The 21,710-nt window shown below is 35.6% G+C and overlaps 1 protein-coding gene across 9 annotated transcripts in view; it reads right to left on the bottom strand.

Moving 5' to 3' along the window:
• Positions 1–21,710, bottom strand: part of PALLD (palladin, cytoskeletal associated protein) — a 150,189-nt gene that overhangs the window by 118,000 nt on the left and 10,479 nt on the right. For 7 of the 9 annotated variants that reach the window (XM_040557078.1, XM_040557077.1, XM_040557076.1 and 4 more), the window contains 6 exons: positions 12,251–12,429; positions 9,859–9,925; positions 9,111–9,216; positions 8,174–8,248; positions 6,022–6,163; positions 5,666–5,689 (listed from right to left, as the gene is read on the bottom strand). In XM_040557078.1, the coding sequence (XP_040413012.1) occupies positions 5,666–5,689; positions 6,022–6,163; positions 8,174–8,248; positions 9,111–9,216; positions 9,859–9,866 (355 nt within the window). In that variant the 5' untranslated portion in view covers positions 9,867–9,925; positions 12,251–12,429. Of the gene's footprint in view, positions 1–5,665; positions 5,690–6,021; positions 6,164–8,173; positions 8,249–9,110; positions 9,217–9,858; positions 9,926–12,250; positions 12,430–12,660; positions 13,277–21,710 lie in introns of those variants that run through there. The other 2 variants (XM_040557079.1, XM_040557073.1) reach the window with 2 other exon arrangements.

Consider the following 21,710-nt stretch of genomic DNA (forward strand, 5'->3'; position numbering starts at 1 on the left):
TTTGTTTACTGAAGCAGTATATTTGAAAATTATTCACGGTAAACTGCAGTAATACTTGTGAGAGAAACTGACATTAAATTGGTAATGAAAATAATGAAAGCTTAAAACTCAGTCTTCCTAGCTGAATGAGCAAGCTAAAACACATTTGTGATCAATGATGAGAAAACCAGCTAAAATGAAACATTAAGGGTGGGGGGAGGGGGAACAACAAATCAAAAGGTAGCTTAGGCTAAAAGCATGTAGGAGCGACACAATGCCATTGTCTTTAGTCACTTTGCCTCCATCTCCAAGTCAAGAATCGCTGACCTCCAGGTCCTTGCTAAAAGGCTTACCACTGTGGAAAATGTAAAAATAAAGCACTAGTTTGACAAAAGAAATATTATTTAAAGAATTCCATAACATTATGTGGATGCATAATGCTCTGAGTATTTTTCCAGTTTTAGATCCTGACTTATGTAATTAGTGTTCTTTCTGTTGCTGTGCTGAGTAGAATCTGATGATCTGAAGTAAATAATGTCTGTTCTACTTCCCGGTAATCATCAGCTGACAAATAATTTCATCTCAAAAATGTGTTCCAGAAAGCAGCTCTGAAATGCTGTTCTCAGGGCCTTAAAACATATTTAACACTTGACTAAATGAATACAAAAGCACTCTGTTCACTGAAACATGTAAAATGCTTAGGCATGCAAGTACTTGACTATTTTGTCAGTTATTTAGAAAGAAAGATTACATTTTACCAAGTAATCCCTTCCCTTTATGGTTCATGAATCCATTAGGAAGAAGAATCTTTGCTAAGACCGAACTCCAGAAATCTGTTGCATTTGAACAGATTTCATCACTGACGATGTGTTTATTTCAGAATGTTTCTGTGTATCATACGAAAGGTAGAGTATTTCTCATATCTGCACCTTCATCTCCAAATGTGATCATTAGCTTCCTATTAGTCCATATATAGTCCTGGGAAACAAGTAGGGTGTTTTACTAGAAGCTGTGTATTATGGTGCAATGAACAGAGCTGTTTCTGTCCATACAGGTTCAAATCCCTAAGTTTCCTTCTGTAAAGACAGTGGGTTGTCACAGTGGTGGTTTTCTGTTAGAAATCCAACCAAACCTGGCCATCTTATCTTGTAGAAAACCTGTCTCTAATTCTCCCTCTTTTTCTCCAGCCATCAGATGTTTAACTGCAAAGCAATATGCCCATCAGGTAACTTCTACTCTATTTAGGTGTCTGTGCATCTTAGAGAGATAGAGAATGGAGATGTGGAAATAGAGAAGAACTGAACATGTGGAGTAGCATGTTAGAGGGTAGTATCTCAGCCCTGAAAACACCCTTAACTTTTAACAACACAAACAATGAAAAAGTTACCTATTTCTGATGATCACTATTGCCCATAACATGACCTGGCCAGGCAGCAGTTCTGGCTTATTTAATGTACTTTATGCCACTCAAGAAGTGGAAGGCCAAATTTTTGAAAGATATATAAATCTACTGTACAAATCTGACTATATTTGAGGATCTCTCAAACTGCACTTACAAAATGCCAAGAAAAAAAACTGAACAACAGCAAATGCGATGGTAAGCACATCAATGTAGTTACAGGGCACAGAACCTAGGTTACAGCATACATAGTCAATACCAATGATGGCTGTTACCTAGCTAATTCAGGTACAATAAATTCAAATACTGCTATTGGCACCATGGACTTCAGCCTCTAAGTCAGTGTTCAGAGCTGAGGAGAAACGAAGCCAGTGTAAGTGTCAAGGATAAGTTTATGCTAAAGCTTATACAAAGTCAGATACAAAGCTGTAGATACTTAAGCCACCTAGTTTGAAGTTGTCAGATAGATACTGAAATGAATGCATCTAGCAACGTAACTGAAAATTAAAGCACCCCAATAAGCTTTACAGATTTACAATTCAAGAGGCATAGTAGCAATTGTTTTTAAATTGCATAGTACAAAAAAGATCAGGGGGTTACTTTGGATTTGGAAGTACCAACAAGCAAGAGCAGCTGGGGCAGTCAGACTTAAGATGGGATCGCTGACAGGATTCTGTAGGTACCTTGCGAGAGCAGAGTACAATTGAAAATGTACTTGATAAACAACAGCACATCAGTTGATCAGACTGTTCACCTTTCAAGAAGGGTAACTGTAGATTATTTTCAGTTTTTCTCTTCATTTGGAACCTTGATTTGTACCTTATTTACAACTGTGAGATTGCTGTCTTTAAGCGCTTCTTTGCTCCTCGGCAGTAAAAGAGGCATCCAGATTCCGAGTCACAGCTCCCTCGTTTTCGCTAAATTATGCAGGGATCCAACAAACATCCTGACCTACTGAAGCTCCTGTGTTTTAAATTTTGTCAGCTATCAGAAAGCTCATTTTCTTGGGGGGAGGGGGCAGTAACGATTTCCCCATATATTTTCAGTTTTAAACATTATGCAGAAGGAAAGAGACTGAGTTATTAGAGTTGGAACCTTGGGACACAGCGGCCAGACAGCACAACAAGAAAGCACAACCCAAGAGAAGTGATGATTACTGAGATGTTTTTGGTGAACATACACAGGACTGTGTTTAGGGAAAAAAAAAAAAAAGCATGTGTATGTGGCAATTCCCTGGCAATTTAAGAAAAATTACTTCATATAGTTTTCTTCTTACATGCCATCAGACAATTGTTTTAATGTAATTCAAGACAGTTTGTGGCTGACTCCAGACAGCTGAGTAATGGTCCAAATATCAACAGCTGGCAAATGACTCCATAGGATTTTTCATTCTCAGGCAGTCTGTTCTCCAAAGGATTCAATCAGGATGGAGTCAAAATGTCAAAGAAAGAAGTACAGAGCAGGTAATGCTACAATCTGTGATGCTGGCTTTAAGTAATCTGACTAACTATTAATTCACAAACCAGTCTGGAGAGATTTGTGATGCAAACTGATTTCTGTCTAGACAGCAAGAGGAGTGCAAAACACATTAGGGTAGATAGAATGTACCAAAAAAAAAAAAGTAGCAAAAAAAACCCCTCTTGCTTCTTAATTTCTTATCTGTGAGAGTTCATGGAACATTTTTCTTTTAAATTATTAATATCAACCTAACAAAGGATAACCGATGTTTCTGAGTGCTGTAAAATGTATTGACAGCTGGCATTTAGTTCACAACCAGCAATTAAAGTCCTGCTATGACTTGTTACAATATATGTAAAATTCCACAGATGTGCACTTGGAAATAATTTTAGAAATCATGTCCATCTCTCAAAATTATCAATACTTTTCTAGTATAGGCATGTTGATTTCCCTTCTCAGTCTTACACACATTCTCACCACCTGCACTAAGAAGCAGTAGTATGTCTGCTTATGAGAGATTTCCTCTGCAGGTATTGTTTTGTCTGGCTTCTTAGAATGTGAATTGCATCGTAAACCAGTGCTGTACCTATCTGCTGAAACCCACCCAGCTTCCTGTTGTAGAAATTCCAAGACTCTTCATGACATTCTAAAAAACACTGTAAATTGCTAGCAATGCTTGTCATTTACATCATAAGGAAATATTTACATTTTGCCCAAACTTGATTAATTTACATTCCCATTGCATGCACTGAGTCAGCTTCTACACACATAAGCTGAGGAGTGCACTGTCATCGATTTTAGGGGTGAGTAAGACATTGCACATTATTTAGTGGGGCTTAGTAGGAACTGTCTCAGCACAGCAGGAAAAAAAAAAAAGAGTTTACTAGTATACACACAGTATACAGTGCATAGCAAGTCCAACAGAGATATCACTTAGTTTAATGAATTCAGAGAGAAGAGAACACCAAACTGAAGTCTGCCAAAACAGTTTCAGATTAGATATTACAAGGAAAAAACAAAAACAAACAAACAAAAACAAATTAGTAAATTGCAGACTTAGAAACTTTCTGTCACGTTAGAGGAGAGTGTGAATGTAGTCCATGTGATTCTACACAAAAGAAGCTCCTTGTGGCAGTGAGTAAGATGTACTTGGTACTATTCCCGTAACAGTAGTAGATTAAATCTAGAAAAGCGGATCCTAAAGATGCCGTTACTTGAACAGGAAATATGTTTCTCTGGGAAGGGGAAAAGAATCAACCCAATTATACATATTTTTTTAAAAATTAAAGAAAACAGCTAACTTGGGAGGCTTGTGTCCTGACATATATTCTGAGAGAATGTTCCAAGAGTGATACAGAATTGAACATACAGTAACACAAATCTATTGTCCTTATTACTTTTCATATCTAAAGGCTTGATATGATATCAGAACTCTCCTAAAACAGTTTTGCACTGTAACTTACAGTTTTCAGCCTTAAAGTTTGGGCTATGACTATAAGGTACCAACAGTCTGTCTGTTAACACTTAGATGTGTTTTAATTCCTCTTTAGAAGTTAATTTGAGTTTCCAGCACTTTGTCCTTCAGATGGCTCACATTTCAAGCCTCCATAAAACCAAATGATTCAGACACATGTATTCTGGGCATCAGCTGTTACCAGTGGGGTGATACTACACATCACAATTTGTACTATTAACTCAGGATAAAGCATGCATGTGCATACATGTTTGTATATATGTATGATGGCCATCAAATAAAATAGGTACTACAGGGAAATAATTTTGTGAAACAGTAAGAAAATTAGTGAATAACTGAGAAAGAAAAGCAGATTTCCTCCTCCCCTCCCCCCACGTTCTCTCCATTCCATGAAAACTAAGAGGAAACAACATTTCTTCTAGGATTAACCCTTCACTGCTTTTCCTTAGTCCATACCTCACAGTCGCACTGCTACTTTACAAACTATTCTGCTGCTAAGCCCTGCAGTCAAAGACTGCCAATGCAGCTCCTCAAAGTTCAGACCATGCCCACATTGCAAAGGTCCTTCAGTTCAGTGACACTCTTTGGGAATACCCAGGTCTCAGAGAACTTTTCTGTTTTATCTTTCTTTTTCCATTACAAAATCTCTTTCTAAATCCAAGCATATTCAAGCACAACCAGCCACCCTCTTAAAGCCAGGCTCAGGCCATACCACTGCCTTCCTTCCACCTGTTGATTGACTTAGAAACATTAATGCAAAGATCAAGCATTCTCAGCCTTTTAGCATCTACTTATTATTAAAGAAACTGTGACAGCACATAAGGGCAGACAGCAGCCAGAGAAAACCTGTAGTTGGAAGAACACTTTTTGTTTGCTGAAATGTAGGAGTTATCTTGCAAATAGGCTTGAAAAAATCAATGTGCCTTTCTTTTGGAGGGTCAGATTTTACTTGCATCTAAGACAGCTCATTTCTGTACAGCTAGATTGCCAAAACTAGCATTTAGTGGTTGGGTGTTATGAAATTCTTCTGAGTACAATTTGGGTAACGGAATTTTGTGGGATTTTTTTTTTCCCTCCTCAGTAGCATGTAAATTGCTCATTTTCTAAGAATAAAGTTTGCTTCAAAGTTTAGGCTGTGGGGCTCTCCTTGCTGGTCTAAATGGAATTTACTGTTTAACTAATAAAGGAATTGATGTAAAGCACAGTGTAGAGTATGGAAGGTGTGATAAAGAAACATTGTCTTTAAGGGGGTTTCATATTACCAGTGCTCAGCAGAAACATTTTTCTATTTACATCTTGAATACAAACTCAAAGAGCTAGTGAATCAAGAGATTATTTTTTCATATGATTCTTACCAGGTTCAGTTGCAGATCGTGGCTCTGCATATCACATCACAAGAAGGGGAAACAAACAAGAAAAATGGAGTTAGAGATTACACTAATGAACAACATTATATTGGATGAACATATACTGAAATCTTGTAGGCAAGTACAAAATCTTTGCAGACACATTACAAAATAAGCATGACTAAATGGTTTGCTGGTAGCAATAGTTCAATTATTACTACTAGCCATTAACCATTATAATCACTGGAATGTGAAGAAGAGAGGACTCTATCCAAAACTCAGTCCTGATAGACTAATTTCATGATAATTCCACCCCCCTCAACCTGCCCGATATTAAAAGTAGCCCTCTCAGATTATTGTCTTACTTTTTTGGAGAATTCTGAAGTCTGGAGAATCTTGAATTTCAATGCCCTGTCGAAACCACTTAACATGAATCGGAGGGGGTCCTCTGACCCTGCATTCCAACACCACTACCTGTCCTTCAGAGGCTGTGGAGTTTTGTAGCTCCTGAAATAAAACAATCACAATTCAAATGAACCAGCAGTATTTTACATTAAAAAATATTTTATTTTCTTCCCTTTGTATTTCAACTTTATTTTCTCATTTTATTTTTGCAGTAGTTCTATGAGCATTGCTTTCACTCTGATTACATTTGACTGAATGACTGAATAAGTTATTTTCAAATACATTCTTAACATGACTAAAGATGGAGAAGGTGCATAAGTATTTAATTCCTCAGACCACAAGAAGCAGGCAGTTACGGTCTCATCTTTCATTCTTCATCCACAAAGTGAAATGAAAATTCTGCAGCTAAGCACACATTGATTGACTTGGTCTTGAGAGAGCAGCTTTGCTGCTTTCAGGTCAGCCTCTAGAACAGAGTTGCTTTTCTTCTGAGCCATTTATAACCATCCAAGCAAAATCAAATGACACAAATATGATTAGGATATATTAGCGTGTGTATGAGCACCTTCTGAAGAAACATTATGGCTGTAATATATTCTTACATACATATGAAGGAAAATGCAGACCTATAGTGAAGATCACAATGAGAAAGGAAAAGCACTACTTTAAGTAACAGAGTTGACAGGAGACAGTCACTATTTTTGCCTTTGTTATCTATCTGAAGATTATAAAGCAATCTGTCTTACTCCCTTTCCAGTTCCAATTTGAACTTTGGTCTAACCTCAAAATTATTGCTAGTTACTATTCATAGATCTCTATTTAATCAAATTCATAAGAATTTTGTAACGTGGACAACTAAATTTTTTGAGTTGTTCCCTGAAGTTTATATAGAAAGAAATTTGTGTCAGGAAGCTGGATGAGTGTATTTTTTGTTGTTTACGTATGTTTTTTCCTTCTGTAAGAAAAGTGATTTTGGTTTGATATATCCCTACTGGATTAAACCAGTTAATACTGGATTTCAGAGACAAGAGAGCTGAGGATTGGGAGGCAAGAGTGGGGTTTTGGTAGTTTCTGAGTGGGGACTAGACTTCTCCAATTTCCTACTCTTACTAAGATGTTGCCTGCCTGCCGACCTTGCAGCAACCACATTCTCTAATTTCTTGCACCTCCTTTATTCACTCTCTTGAGATAACTGCAGTTATGTGTGCAGAATTCCAAGGAATAGAATCAGATCTTTCCTGCCATGAGAAAGGGATATGATGGATCCAAGATGGACAGTTTGGAACAGGGCTTATATTTATTTTAGGCAAAATAATTGCTGTTCCACATTAACTTTCAGTCAAATTGTTTTTCTGAAGTAATAATCAGAGAATCTATTTTTTTTTTTAATTTCAACTTTAACAAATAGTTCCTGCTGTGAAAAGGATGGTTTAAGGGCACAATTAAAAGCATGTTTTCAATTAAAGTTGCATCTTAGAGATCAGAGAAATAAGCTGATCTTTTTGCTGTTATGTTTTCCTACCCAATTCCTAATTCTAAAGTTTGATTTGGGATGAATGTGAAGATAAATATTGACTTAAATAATTACTTAAGAATTACTGAGTAAAAAAATCCCATCCAGCTAGTCCACGCTTTATATTTTACAAGATACCCCAATGAAAAATATCTGATTTATTTATTTTTTAATTAACATAACTGGGTGGATTTTTTTTTCCTAAAACAAAGAAAAGTAATTGTCTGCATTATTTGTTCTGTCAGTGAATTAATTATTGTGAATGACGCTTTATCATGATTATGATGTGCAATTGGTGACTACCTTGTTTGACTTTACAAAGATTTCTCAATGGAGAACAGTCATGGGCATAAGGCAAACCCATACAGAATATTCATGTAATTCTTCTAGTGATATTAACAGGGTAGAAGCATACAAACTTCATTGTGGCAGCAGAAATGTATTTCTTAGGGAGTCATTAATACCGAAAAGGACCCACGTAGTGAAAACTGTACAAAAATTTAACATGAGCAAAGACTCCTGTTTTAGGATATAGCATTTTGATATTTCCTTCTGGACTATATGAGTATGATATAAAAGTCATGACGGATAAAGCATACCTTTGTAAATATAGGTGCAGAATTGACAGGCTTAGATCCATCCAGACGGTGCAGGTATGAAGTAGGGCTTTGGACCTGCAAAGAAATGCAACGATAATGTAAGAATGCAAAGAATGATGCTTTGAATAATATGACCCGCATATACCTATGCAATAATAAAAAATTCTCAAATGCACAGTCTTATTATGATGTTCTCATTATGGCACACTTGAATGACATCACTATTTCTCTCTGTTGTATTTCTGATATCAATATGTTTCTATATTTCCAATGAGAACTTTGTAACCAAGCGTCTTCACCTTGAAGTATTTTGTGTGTTTGATTCTTCTTAATATCATTCAAATAAGTCCTTTGCACCAAAATGTTTTTGCATCTTCTGTTATTACATCCCTCAACTGATGTTGTAATAGATAAATCAGGATACCTAAAACCTTACCTAGATTAATCAAAGAAACAGAAAGTAATTTTAACATGTGCAGTCTAACAGTGATTTTAATTTTATTTGCATTTAATGATTTACGTGTAAACCTCTAGGTTATCCACAGTATTATTAAAATGTACCATAAACTAAAGAACACGGATTTTCCAAATTTTTCTCTAAAAGGCACAGAGAAATGATAGTAGTATTTAATTTAATAATCAAGTAACATTCAAGATATCAAGTGATATCCTCTGTAATTTTCATCATCACCAGATGTCAGCTGGTCACATGCTGTGGTGATACATGCTGCATAACAATCCATATGTATATTTACATTTACGCCACATTCACAAGACAACTATCTAACTTTTAAAAATCATCATTCTTAAGAGAATAACATAAGTTTATAGTTCAATGGTATAATTCATTGAATTGACAGTTTTTCAGGACTTACAAATTTTGAAATAAAATTTAAAATACTTCTACTTAAAAAAAAAGAAAAGTGTCTAAAAATACCTGCTGACTGGGCACAGAGATAGGTTGAATTACAGCTGTGGTGACTCCAGACTTTGGTGAAGAAGGTCCTATTGTCAAAGAAACAGAAGTGGTTTTCTTTTGGGCCCTGCAGAAAACAAACAAACAAACAACAACAGACAACTTTATAAATATGAAATCAGAATATGTTACTTAGTAACCACTAAGCCAACTTGTATTTTCTGCATCTTCAATACTTTTATTCAAACTGGGTGCTGATTACATACTCATATCTGTATAACCATCTTACATTTTTATTTTGACTATAAGGCAATTATGTATCTCATTATCAATGAAAAGATCAGCACTGGAGAAAGCTTGAGTAGAACACAATCTTTGGCTAATTTATGCTTTCATAGTAAAAAGTACTCTTATAACATAAAAACTAAAATATATTTTGTTTCTTTGATTCTGTACCTCTGCATATTTTTCTTGAGGCACATGGCTAGGTGGTTCCAAACAAAGGTTTGATTAACAGAAAGTTACTTCTAAATATGAAAAGTTGATTATCTACATGAGTTGTCGGTAAGGGTAGACTTCCCAGAGAGAATAAGCACATTAATAAAGTCTACTGTCATAATACTGCACTTTTATATCACATCAGATGAGAAAAGACAAGACGTACACAACTACACTCCAGATGCTTATTCAGATGTAAAACTACCAAAGATTTTCCAGTGACCCTCATTAAGAAAATTTGAACAGCACTGGTTCTACTTTGCACACTTACTGTGGCATAGCTCCAGATTTTGATTTGAAAACTAAACTTTCACTCTCTGAATCTGTGGAACTGGCACCTGGAAAAGAAAATATATTCAATAATCTTTTACTGATATCTTTGATGTTTATATTCCAAAGGAAAAACTGTGCATTTCACTTCAAGTGACTTGTACTATGCACCATAAGTAAAGACCTTGTAATATAGTGTTAAGAATTCTCTGTAATAAACTAATGCAGTTTTTATCTGATAAAACATTGTAACTATGTACTTCAGACAGTTACAGAAATCATGTCCATGTCAATTGCAAACCATTTTCCTTAGGCTTTTAGCTGTATTCCTTGAAATAAAAAAAAAATATGATGAAAAAACTACTCTACTGGAAATGTACAATTTTATTTACTTGAATGTAAAACTTTAAGCTTAGGAAAACATATGGCTTATATACAGATAATAAATCTTCAACCTTAATTAAGACTACTCAGTATAGCAAGACATTTCCAGACTAAACTTGCTATCCACTATTTCCACAGTTCAGACTATTTACATTGATCTATACATAACATTTACATACTGGTGTTCCTTGCCAGTGGAAGTCTTGATATAATGTATGTGTTTGGAAATATCTTGAACTCACTCAAAGAAAAGATAAGAAACCATTTGTGCCCATTGTCTTAATTTTTCTAGTAACAACTGGGACTTCAAGCAATATTTATTCTAGACATTTATGCAGTACATATCATTCCTCGAAGGATTTGTGCATAAATATGCATAGCTATATTTGTAATACAAATCATATACAATATGCATAGCACAGCATAGCTGGCATAGCATAGCACAGTGTAGCATAGCATAGATTGACTTACAGTGAAACAGAGCTTGAACTCAGGGACTCAAGTACCCCATTTATTTACAGAGTTTAGGCTACAAAAATCAAAGCAATAAGTACCACAGAAAAGGTAAGAAAAGAGAAGCAATGTCAAGTGAGCAAGGTGAATCTGTGTGAAAGTATTTCTCATGAGCAAAGGATAAACAAGTCTTGTGTGGTTAGGGTTGCTGTACAGATGAAGGTGTGAGGCATCAAAGTCATCAAGATTATTAACATACAAAACATTGTTTGAATGACTATCTGCTTTCCTTAAAGACCATAGGGAGGAGCCTAACAGCTTGCACAATTAATTCTCTCTTTCAAAGTTAAATCTAATAAATCTTCAAGACAGCCCTTCCACATAGTAAAACAGCCAGATCTCAAAAAATGATTTTTTATTCGCTGTATCTCTCTTCCTAGCTATCCTGTTTATAGTGCTGCTTCTAGAAGTAGTGCTGCTACTATATCTGAGTATTTCTGAAATCAACCTTCCCTCTTTGAAGAAAATATCTTACTAGAATCCACAAAATTCTGAAAAAGTCTTGGGAATTTTGCTGTTATTATCCCAAGAACACAGTTCTGAGCATAAGAGAACAAAAGGAAGGAATCCCTATAAATAATGCACTTCTGTCACTTTCAGCTCAGTTATAGAGAAAAAAAAATATTGCTTTATTAATCAAAAGCTATTTAATCAATTTGTGATAGTATCATTCAGATTTGTTACACTTATTTGTTACATTAATTTGTTTACCTTTTCAATTAATTACTTAATGAATTTTAAGTAGTTAAAAAACTGGTAAAAGAATAGACATTACCAATACCAAAATATTTGAAGATACATCAACTGAAATAAAAGTCAGATTTCAGTTGATACAATCATGACATAATACAATTATTCACATACAAAAAAAAATTAAGAATTTTATTTGTGGCTGAGACTAACTTTTTTTCAGAAAAAAAAGAAATCTTGCATTATGACTAATTTTGAAGTCAAGAAAGATTTTGACAACTACTAGCATTTGATTCTGGACAAAACCAGTATGACCGATTTATAATCTGACTTAAAGTCAGTGTGCTGAATATGAAGAATTACAGCACACTCACCCATGACTGAGGAGGACTCATTTGGGACTGTCACATTTAATTGCATTTGGAGGAAGTTCAGAACTGACAAAGGAATTACTGTTATCCTGAAAATCATTAACGGTAGAACTAGTCAAATCTCTTATTTACAGAGGCTACTTAAAAGCTACCTTATAGTAAAAGCTCTGCTTGTTCCTACTTTTCCATTTTAATTTTCCTTTTACACCAAATAAACAGTAATCTACCCACTGACGCTTGGAACATCCATTGACATATCTGAATTAATATGATGTGGTGTTCAAAATGTGTTGCATTAAAGGAAGGCTGGGAAACACCGTACAAATACCACTAAAGCAAATGCAATCTTAACATGCAGAACCATTACCAGAAGTAAACTTCAGCTTCGTTATCGTTTCATGTATGTGTTGAGTATCTTTTTATTTCACCTCTTACCTTCAATGAATATTTCAGCTGATGTACTGTCTGAACCAAGGGGATTTGAAGCGAGACAAGTATAGCGTCCAGTATCGTCTTCAAAGGCTTCTGCTATAATTAGTGAATGAAGTCCTCCACTTCCAGAATGGATTTTAATGTCAGGAGAATTCTGGAGTTCTTTTCCTTCACAGAACCATCTGTAGCCCACACACATTTAGAAAGACAAAGGAAAAAAAAAGAACATAAAAGATTGGTTCAGGCTCATCACACAAGAAGACACTACACTGCTGCAAAAATCTAAATTGCTATTGAAAGCAGCACATGGTGCTTTGAAGTCTTTAATGGCATTTGCAAAGAAATAACTTGCTGGCATCAAATTTCTTAAAGATGCAGTGAGACATTTCTGAGTGTAAGTGAATTGTACACACCTACAAATTAAAACTATTCCCTGTCCTATTCAGGTAGAACGAATGCTTTCTCCATATCCCATGTACTGGCCTGCTTTGACTGCAGTCTAATCCATTTCAATTTAACTTGCTTCTTCTTTCATTCTAATACTCACTGATTCTCCATAGAGGATGTTTGATTTTTGTCTATCATGCCCAGTCAACCTAATGTAATCACATGGTACAGATTCTATCTTGCTAAACTTTAAACAGATTTAATCCTGCCTCAGAGCAGGAGCATAAGCTGGTTTTCTAGGCCTGGATTTTTATATATATATAACACATGCTCCCCTATCAAAAAAGGGTATACTCCAGCAAAAATGCTGGTTTCAGGTACAGGCAAAAATAAATACTTATCTAGGGTGATTTACTGCTACATTAAAGCACAGCCTACATTGTTTATGTTGGAACAATAAAGTGTTTGCCAACGGATGCTGCCTGGAGAGCTAGTCCCTGTTCTCAGCCTGCGCTGCTGCCATAAAGGTACCAGCTCCCATCTTTTTCTGTTTGATTCTCTCACATCAGCTACTCCTGTTCTCATAGGCTGCTCCCTGCTTTACCCATATCCCCAGCAGCCCAGCAAGTATGAGAAGTAGACAGCTCTTTTTAGCATTGGGTGGCTCTTTTTTTTTTAAAAGGGCTGCCTTGCATTTTTGTGAGGGCTGGTAGATCAGGGAGTCACTAAAGGAAAATAGTTAGGGAACAGCCTTCCTGCCATTTTCAAACTTTCCTTGCATCCTGAAAACAAATTAAACAAAGTAACCCCAAGGAGTTACAGAATTGCCCCATACCTATTTAGGAAAAGCTTGCAATGCTTCAGGATGACAGCATGCAATAGCAGTCAGTGAGCAGCCTTGAGAAATGAGCTGCCTCACTTTTATTGCCTCTTTTTTTTTTCTTCCTAGTAAAGTATGCAGAACTGACAGAAAACTTTTCACAAAACTCTCTTCTAAAAACATTAGACTGTAAAACTTGAAAATTCATGTTTATTTCAGAATGCAGAGTTAAGAAACCTAACAGATTTGCACATAAGACAATTCCCCTTAATGACTCAGAACTGTGGGCAAGCCCTCTGTGTTTATGAACAATAGGCCTTTCATTCCTGAAGGCTAAAAAAAAAAATAAAAGAAATGTTGATAGTGGCATTAAAACCATATGTAATTCTCTTCTGTAATTAAAAGCCCAGCAAGTTCCTTTTCTGCCTCTTATTGTGCCCAGAAAGTGCACACAAAGTATCATTTTTGGAAGGAACTAACAAACTTCCATTTGTTTACTCAGCAGACCCCTTTGGCCTACTTTTACAACTGTTGGGCTTGGAGACCAATTTATTCTGTCAGCTCAACTGCCAAAATTAACATTTCTCTCCCCCCTCCTCCCCGTCCTTTCCTCTCCTCGTCACAAGTCCTCCCTCTCCCAGCACGAGGACCTCTGCTACTATTTCTACTTACTAGACCTTCAGAGGCCTAACCTCCGGGAAGCCTTGCCTCAGTTACAGTTTAAATGATATGCACAAGAGAGAGGTTAATTCAATTCCTAGACAATCACAGACAAGAGCCTGTAATATGAGGCTCTACTTAACCATTGGTTCTATTTTTCTTTCCTTCCCAGAAACATCCTGCAAAGGAAACCCTCTCCTCCGCGCTTAATTATTTTCTCAGATCGATCCCATCTTAGTTTCATGTAACTTGGGCGGCTTTCCACTCTCTCCCAAATTCCACCCTCACAAAATGTTGAAGAAGCTGTGATAAGCACTTAACCCTAAAATAAAAAGCCCATGTACACATTTTTGTCAGGTGATGTTTAACAAGCAAGCTGCTTTCTCCGGAGGGCAAGTCCTATACGCTTCCTCACTTCATGCATGTCTGCAGCTAGCCTCAAGCAGCGGGCGCTGCTCCTCAGCACTTGTTGGACTGAGCCTCACTGCAGCACGCCAGCGACATCCCACCGACAGCAAGCCCCGGCCTGCTACGTCACACGCTGCCTGCCACACGTTAGACTAACACGTTAACTATGCCATGCCATACAAAATTATCTCAGCCATCATTAACGTGGTGTGTGAGGACTGGAAAGCAGGCCCAACGTTTGACTGCACTGCTCATGGTGGAAAGAACCACTCACATTCATAAAGTGAATGTGTTGAAATGAGGAATACTGGAATAGGTTTAGCTATATTCTCTTTCCTTCTCCAATTGTAATTTTTTTCTTGTTTATCTACAAGTTGACAGAAGGAGAAGATTAATTAATGCGAGTTGCTTTTGGAGATTATATCAAAATTAAGTGAGCAAGAAAATACTCAACTGAAATACCCTGCAAGAACTTGCTAGTTGCCAGTTCAGTTCACCAGAGCTTATGAAAGAAAAAAGAGCTAGCTAAGAAACCTAAATGAAGTATTTTTTGCCAAAACACTGACTAAATTTTAATTTTCCATCTTATATATAAAGCACCAAATTGCTATCTACAGGTCTCATCAGCCCTACTGCCATCACATTTGGAATAGTCATGGTAAGAAGATTTCCTGCTCCTTAAGACTGAAAAGGGTTCAAAGACAAATATTTGAAGCATTTTCTCTTTCTGAAGAGGGATCACCAAAGCAAGAAACAAATCATTATCAAAGGGAGTCTGAGCCAAAGAAACCTGAAGGACTCATGGCTAAACACAGAAAAACATCCACTAAGCAAGTCTTACAGGAAAATTCCAGCCATATACTAACTGGGACAGCATTAACTCATGTCCAGTCTATTCCAGCCTACTGAACCTTGAGAGGATAGGAGGATTACTACCTAGGTGTGAGAAGACGATAATATTGCTTCTGGAGAGCCAAAAAGCCCCAGTCCAAACCAAAACCAAAAGACACTGGAAGTAACACAGGAATAAATCCACTGCCCATGCTTTGCAAAAAAGAGAATTCTCTGTATAGAGGACATAGGTTTAAAGATATGTATATATCACAGGCTCCGGTTAGCAAAGTACAAACATGATCTATTTTTTATGCCTTTGAGAACATACAACAAAGTGTGCAGACAGAAACAAAACAGACAGAGACGAAACAGACAGAGACATTTTTGCATATGTGTGTACATCACAGAATAAGGACTCGAGCTTGCATCCTAGGTTCATTCCTGTAGGCCGTGTTCGTGTTTGTGCAAACTTGGAGAACTGCCCCCTTGAAAAAAAGAACAGTAAGTACTGTAATGATGCCAGAAGAAGACAAAAAGATCAAATAAAAGGAATATACATTTTATGTAACTGGAATTTACTGTACCAGTCATTAACATTTAGGAAACTTCGAATTACACTGAATTTCTCTGATCTTTACTTCTTTCTTCTTCATTCTCTTTCCTCCATTTCTCTTCCTGTCTGCATTTCCACCGTACTACTCTCTGCCTTTCCTGTTCTGCAGCTATGCTTAGTTCTGACCTACGCTGTATCTACTGTACGTTAATATGATAGCAATTAAGTATTTAATGCAGGCACTGAAACACAATCACTAGACTGGAAAGTCAATTCTCCAAGGAAGCAAATCAGAGGTATGCTGGTAGTGGGGGAGCAATGGTTAAGAGACTTGCTTTTCCTGATTCAAACCCTATTTAGCTTTTCCATTGGTTACATTATGGGATGACAGCAAAAAACAGTTGCCAGGTGAGAGGCAGTTCATGCACACTAACATCAGGTAGCAATTCACACAATATGTCTTTCGTTTTCACTCTTCTTTTCTTTATGCCCTCACAACCTCCATGTATGGAAATACATACAAGCACGTGTGTCTGGGATTTTAATGACTGTGAACAAAATATAAACAGAGCTGAACAGTACACTGACTGAGTGAGCACCAGGGCCTTAAGAAAAACAGTTCAGGGTTCTCTCTAATGCATAATCCTGCTGGAACTTGTGTTTTTGGAGAGTCACTGAGGAATAGAGAGGTTTTCTTTTCTGCACACTCTTAAAAGTTAATTTAAAATGGCAGCTGAAGTGAAACTTTAAGATATAGCCTTAGGGAAGAATTATAATAGTGAACTCTGACCACTACAAAAAGTGGAGAGAGATAAGTTGTAAATTAAAAAGTAATTTTATCCTTAGTGGTGTTAAGTATGTCCAGCAAGAGAAGTTAAACTGAAATACGTTAACATTCCAGAACTGGCAGAGTCAGCGTTCCCATCTCTATCCCATGTAACTTCCATTTTGTAAAGTCTCCATTCAAGTTAAACAGTCCAATAATTCCTGACTGTAAAACATCACTACTTAAGGAATCATTATAATATTTTTTTAATCATATTTGTCATAAGATTTAGAGTCCAGTAAACAGATTATTTCAGATGCTTGTTATTTACACACAGCTTTTTTTTTTTTTTTTTTTTTTTAACTATTGGTAATACGGTATTTTTATGCCTTTTTGTTACAAGTTATTTGTAATGGAGCACCCTAATCAAAACAATTGTGAATATATTAATATAAATTATTTGAGTGAAGGTATTTGGAAGTATGACTACATCTCTTGGTAATTCTGCACTGAATTTAAGGTTCAGGACAAAATTGTCTGGAAATACCAATCTATATTTTTTCTCCCTTTTTAATTTTTAAAGGAATTCTTACAGCAGTCCTACTTAGATTCATACATTTATTTTCTTATTGAAAGTCTTAAAGATGGTGCCTTGGTGTTGGAGGACCATAAACAGTAATTTAAAAAGATAAACCTATTTTTTTTTTTTTTATATTTATAATAATTTGACTCTACTACAGAAAACTACAGAGAAGAATGAGTTAAAGATACAAAACTATTCTAACTCAGTAAAATTTAATTATGATAGATTGAATGTCTCTGTATTAAACCTGCATTCTTATAAAAACCTAGAAGATATGCATGATACAATACAGTAATGGAATAACTGAATGTAAAGGAAAAACCAAGGAGATTTAAGAAACAAAACTGAGTTACATTCCTTGTCTATCATGAACCAGTTTAATACTATTTTTTTCTTTATAGAAGCCAGAGATAATATACCATAATGAAAATAGCTTTATTTGGACATGTAATCCAAAGCTATTTATTTGTGATTAATAAACTTTTCTGCTATAGGAGGCTGTGCAAGAGGTTATGGTAATGTTCTGTTCACTACTGGCTACTCCTTGCAGGAAGAACTTTTTTTTAAAAAATGGGTATGTAGACTTTTTTTTTTTTAATTTCATTTCATTTTAAACTCTATGATTATAAGGAAAATATTTAAATGTTTAACAGAAAACCAATGAAAACTATCTAACAACTTCCTTGTTGAACTGGCTTCAAAGCCTCGTAAATACGTTTATGACATAATGCAAAGAATCAAGGGAAGCGACGCGTGTCATCCATGGTATTCTGGTGCCGGGGCAAATGGTATTTCACAAATGCATCCAGTAGTATCCAAATGAGAGATCATATTTCAGGTAATCCTGCTTCATCATGCAGAACAAAGGTATCTATGCTGTTCTTACTGAATAAATAAAGTTGCAAGGAGATAATCTTTCAAAGGCCAAAAAGAAAACAAAAAACAACAAAACAAAAACAGTCAATATTGAAGAAAAAGCCTTTAGGTTTTCTTCTCTAACCAGAATTAACAAATATCTTATGTTTATACAGCAACTTCTTCTAAAAAATATAGTGTATACTGCAGTCAGCCTTCATGTAGAAAATAAATGAATGCTGAACTATATGCTGAATTACTCCTATTCCGTTCCTGAAGTCCAAAGTTTAAATCTTACCTCACATCATATTTTATCTTTGCCCTTTGCCCCAAAAGATTTATCTTTTTTCCTTATTTTTGCCCATCACTAAAACACAAAGTAGCTTACTACTCTTGATCTTGCTGCATGTTTTTTTCAAAACAAAAGTCTTGGCCACGTGTAGGTATAAACCATAGATTTCACAGTTTCAGAAACCTTACACAGAACTTTCTTTTCTGTATTTGAGCACAAGTTAATTATATGTTCATTTCAGAAGCAACAATTTAACTGACAAATACGTGTGGATAAATAATTCAGCTCCTTCTGGATGTGGTTAATCATCAGATCAAGGAAGAGAGAAAATGCTGTGCAATTTAGTTACCAATTATGTAAAGCAAACAGCAGACCTTTTACTACAAGCATGTTGATTATTTACCACCCATGCAGATAGTTATTTAAAAATAACAAATCCTTCTCATTTCATTGAGTAACTTCTATAACTAGTGAATTCATGCCCATATAAACTCAATTTTTGTGTGTTCATATAGATAAATAAAATGCATGAAAAAGTGCTTGAAAAGGAAGACAACAACCTTGCGGATATTAAAACCAAGAATAATTTATAGACAGTTTAAGGTACTAAGGTTTTCTTGCTTTTATCTATAAGGTGGACATTTTGGAAAACTGTTCACTCATCATATAAGTGGTACCCTACTGTAGGTTAATTTAATGAGATTCTTTATAACAGTAATTTCCTTCAGTTCTACCTTACTGTAGAATGAGTGATTAACAATATTTAATGTAAAAATTTCCATACATCATTTTATGTTAGACAGTTCCTTGACACTTTATTTTCTGAAACATTATTTTGGTTTTGGAAGCTTCAAGTCTATGGGAAGATGTATTATATAATCTTCAATTTGACTGAGAATGAGTTCCTAAAAACTCAACTATACATCTGAGATATAAGTCCTATTGAAAATGGGCGTCATTGCTGGTGGACCTGCTTTCAAAGTATGCAAGATGCATTATTACATCGAAGACAGGGATTTCAGAACAAAACCATGATTTTGGAATTCCTAAAACTCTCCTGAAGTGGCTTTTGAGATGAAGTGCTGTCTGTGAAGAGATGGCTAGAGCATCTTCACATGAACTTAAGAAATAGTTCAGCTGTCTCAGAAGTTAGCTAAGCTGAGGAAGGATAAGTTGAAAGAGTCAAAGGGAAAAGAACTGCACTCCTCATCAGAAGTCAGAGTAGGGCACCTTGCTCAATTGAAGAGTCAAAAGAACTCTTAAGCTGTAGCTCCACCACAACTACAGCTTTGTACAACTACAACACAACTACAGTAATGAAAACACTTGCTCAACAGCTTGGATGGTTGTGCTTGAGAACACAATTTTTTCAAGGCTTTGTTACATGGTGTCATTGAAATAAACTTACTTCAGAAAAAAAGCCAATACTGCCTCACAGCAAAATACCTTCAACTTCAAGAGGCCAAGCTGTTAAAGGTCGAGACCGGAAAATCTTTAAGATTAATGTTTAAGAACATATATATGTTTTCTCATTTTCACTAACTGCAGATATTTTGCAGATACTGCAAAATAACTGAACAGTTGCACATTCCCACTTGTTGTTAGCCACCAAATTACATGACATACTTAGTTTTGGAAAAAGATCTGGAAAACAATTGCTTTTTTCATAAATACATCAATAAAAACCATCTGCAAACTCTCTGGGTTTCAGAGTTAAATCAAAAAATTAAAAATTAAAAAATGGATTGTAAGCTGGGTCTTTCATTTGTAAAATTGTTTAAATTGTTTAAAATGCATTAAAGAGGAAAATTCTTTGGCATTCTGACCTATCTACAAATGCAATTCTCCATAACGTGTTAATAAAAATAAAACAAAAGCCAAAAAGCAGGGCAGGAGATACAGAAAAGGAATGTTCATACAGTAGTTTTGTTGTATATATACCTGCATTTCAGCATATTTTAGGCTAAAATCCATAGGTTCTATGAGCAGTGAGATGAAGAATTAAAGTACAATTACAAATTAAAACAAGCAGTGTACATATGGATGAAAATGAACATTCTTTTAATTTCTCAACATTTTACACAACTTTCTATTTTTTTCTTTTCAGGTTTCATATTTCTCCCAAAGTTTTTTTCTTTGAAAAAGTTATATATTTTTATACATTTTTATCTTTACGGCAATATAGGAAATAGCATGCTTCCAACCCCAATAAACATGGAAGCTGCTTCCATGTATCAAAGCACAAAGATGGAATGGTTTATAAATGTCAAGAATGAGTAACTGCACTCCTGAAGTCTGACAATAGCTGACTGTGCAGTTCTGCCCCAATATTATTGTAGATGCTTACATTTTTTTTAAAAATATAATCTAGGTTTAAATGATTATCACTTATAACCCTTAATTTTCCACACTTTTAGAGTTTTATACTCTTAGAGGATTACCACAGAACTGTGAAATACTCTATACAGAATTCATCACTGAACAATAGAAAATACCCAGCATGTGAAACACACAGCATTTGCATTTAACTAGTTAATGTATAAGGAATCCCTATAGTTTTAGGGCATGGAATTCCAGATACTGAGCAATAATTTCTTTCTTTCTGACAGGTAATTAAAGTGAACGTTTTTATACAACTTCCTTCTTGGGCCTGGAATATCTTACCCTGAAGTCACAGTGGTAGACATGATCTTCATTTCAGATTGTTCCACTAATTCATTTGTCAGTATGTCAATCAGCCCCCTTCAGCTGGTGCCTGTAGTTGTGCCAGCAGAAATTGATTTACTTGCTGTTTTGTTTCATGAAAAATTATCATCTCTTTCCAAAAAATCAGAATATAAGATTTCCAAAGTAGAGACGCTGCTCCATATTTTCCACCCTCTGGCTAAAGGAACCCTTTGCCACACTACTACTTGCAAGAATGCAGGAAATATACACATACAATTTTCCTCTCCAAAATGGATTCCAAGGATAATCCAGAAAGCTCTGCCAGTTTTGTTTTCTATTGAGCTTCCTCAAACATTTGTTTAAAGGAAGTTATAGTAAGATCTCTCATACATTTTAAAATGCAGTCTTCAAATGGAACCAGCCCTGTATGAAGAGCTAAAGGTGGAGGAAGCATGTCAGAACAGAGTTACAGTTCAGTTCATCAGAAGAAACACATGAGCATGTGGCATTAGAGATAACATCCTACTTCCATAGCAGTCTGTTCTCAGCCTCTGAGTGTGCTGGAAAAGCCAACGACAACAGCATACTATGCCTCATTTTGTTCCACCCTTCCCTCCCCTCACCCGATTTTGCCATTG

This window comes from Cygnus olor, chromosome 4 (assembly GCF_009769625.2).
Source record: "Cygnus olor isolate bCygOlo1 chromosome 4, bCygOlo1.pri.v2, whole genome shotgun sequence".
Taxonomy (NCBI): domain Eukaryota; kingdom Metazoa; phylum Chordata; class Aves; order Anseriformes; family Anatidae; genus Cygnus; species Cygnus olor.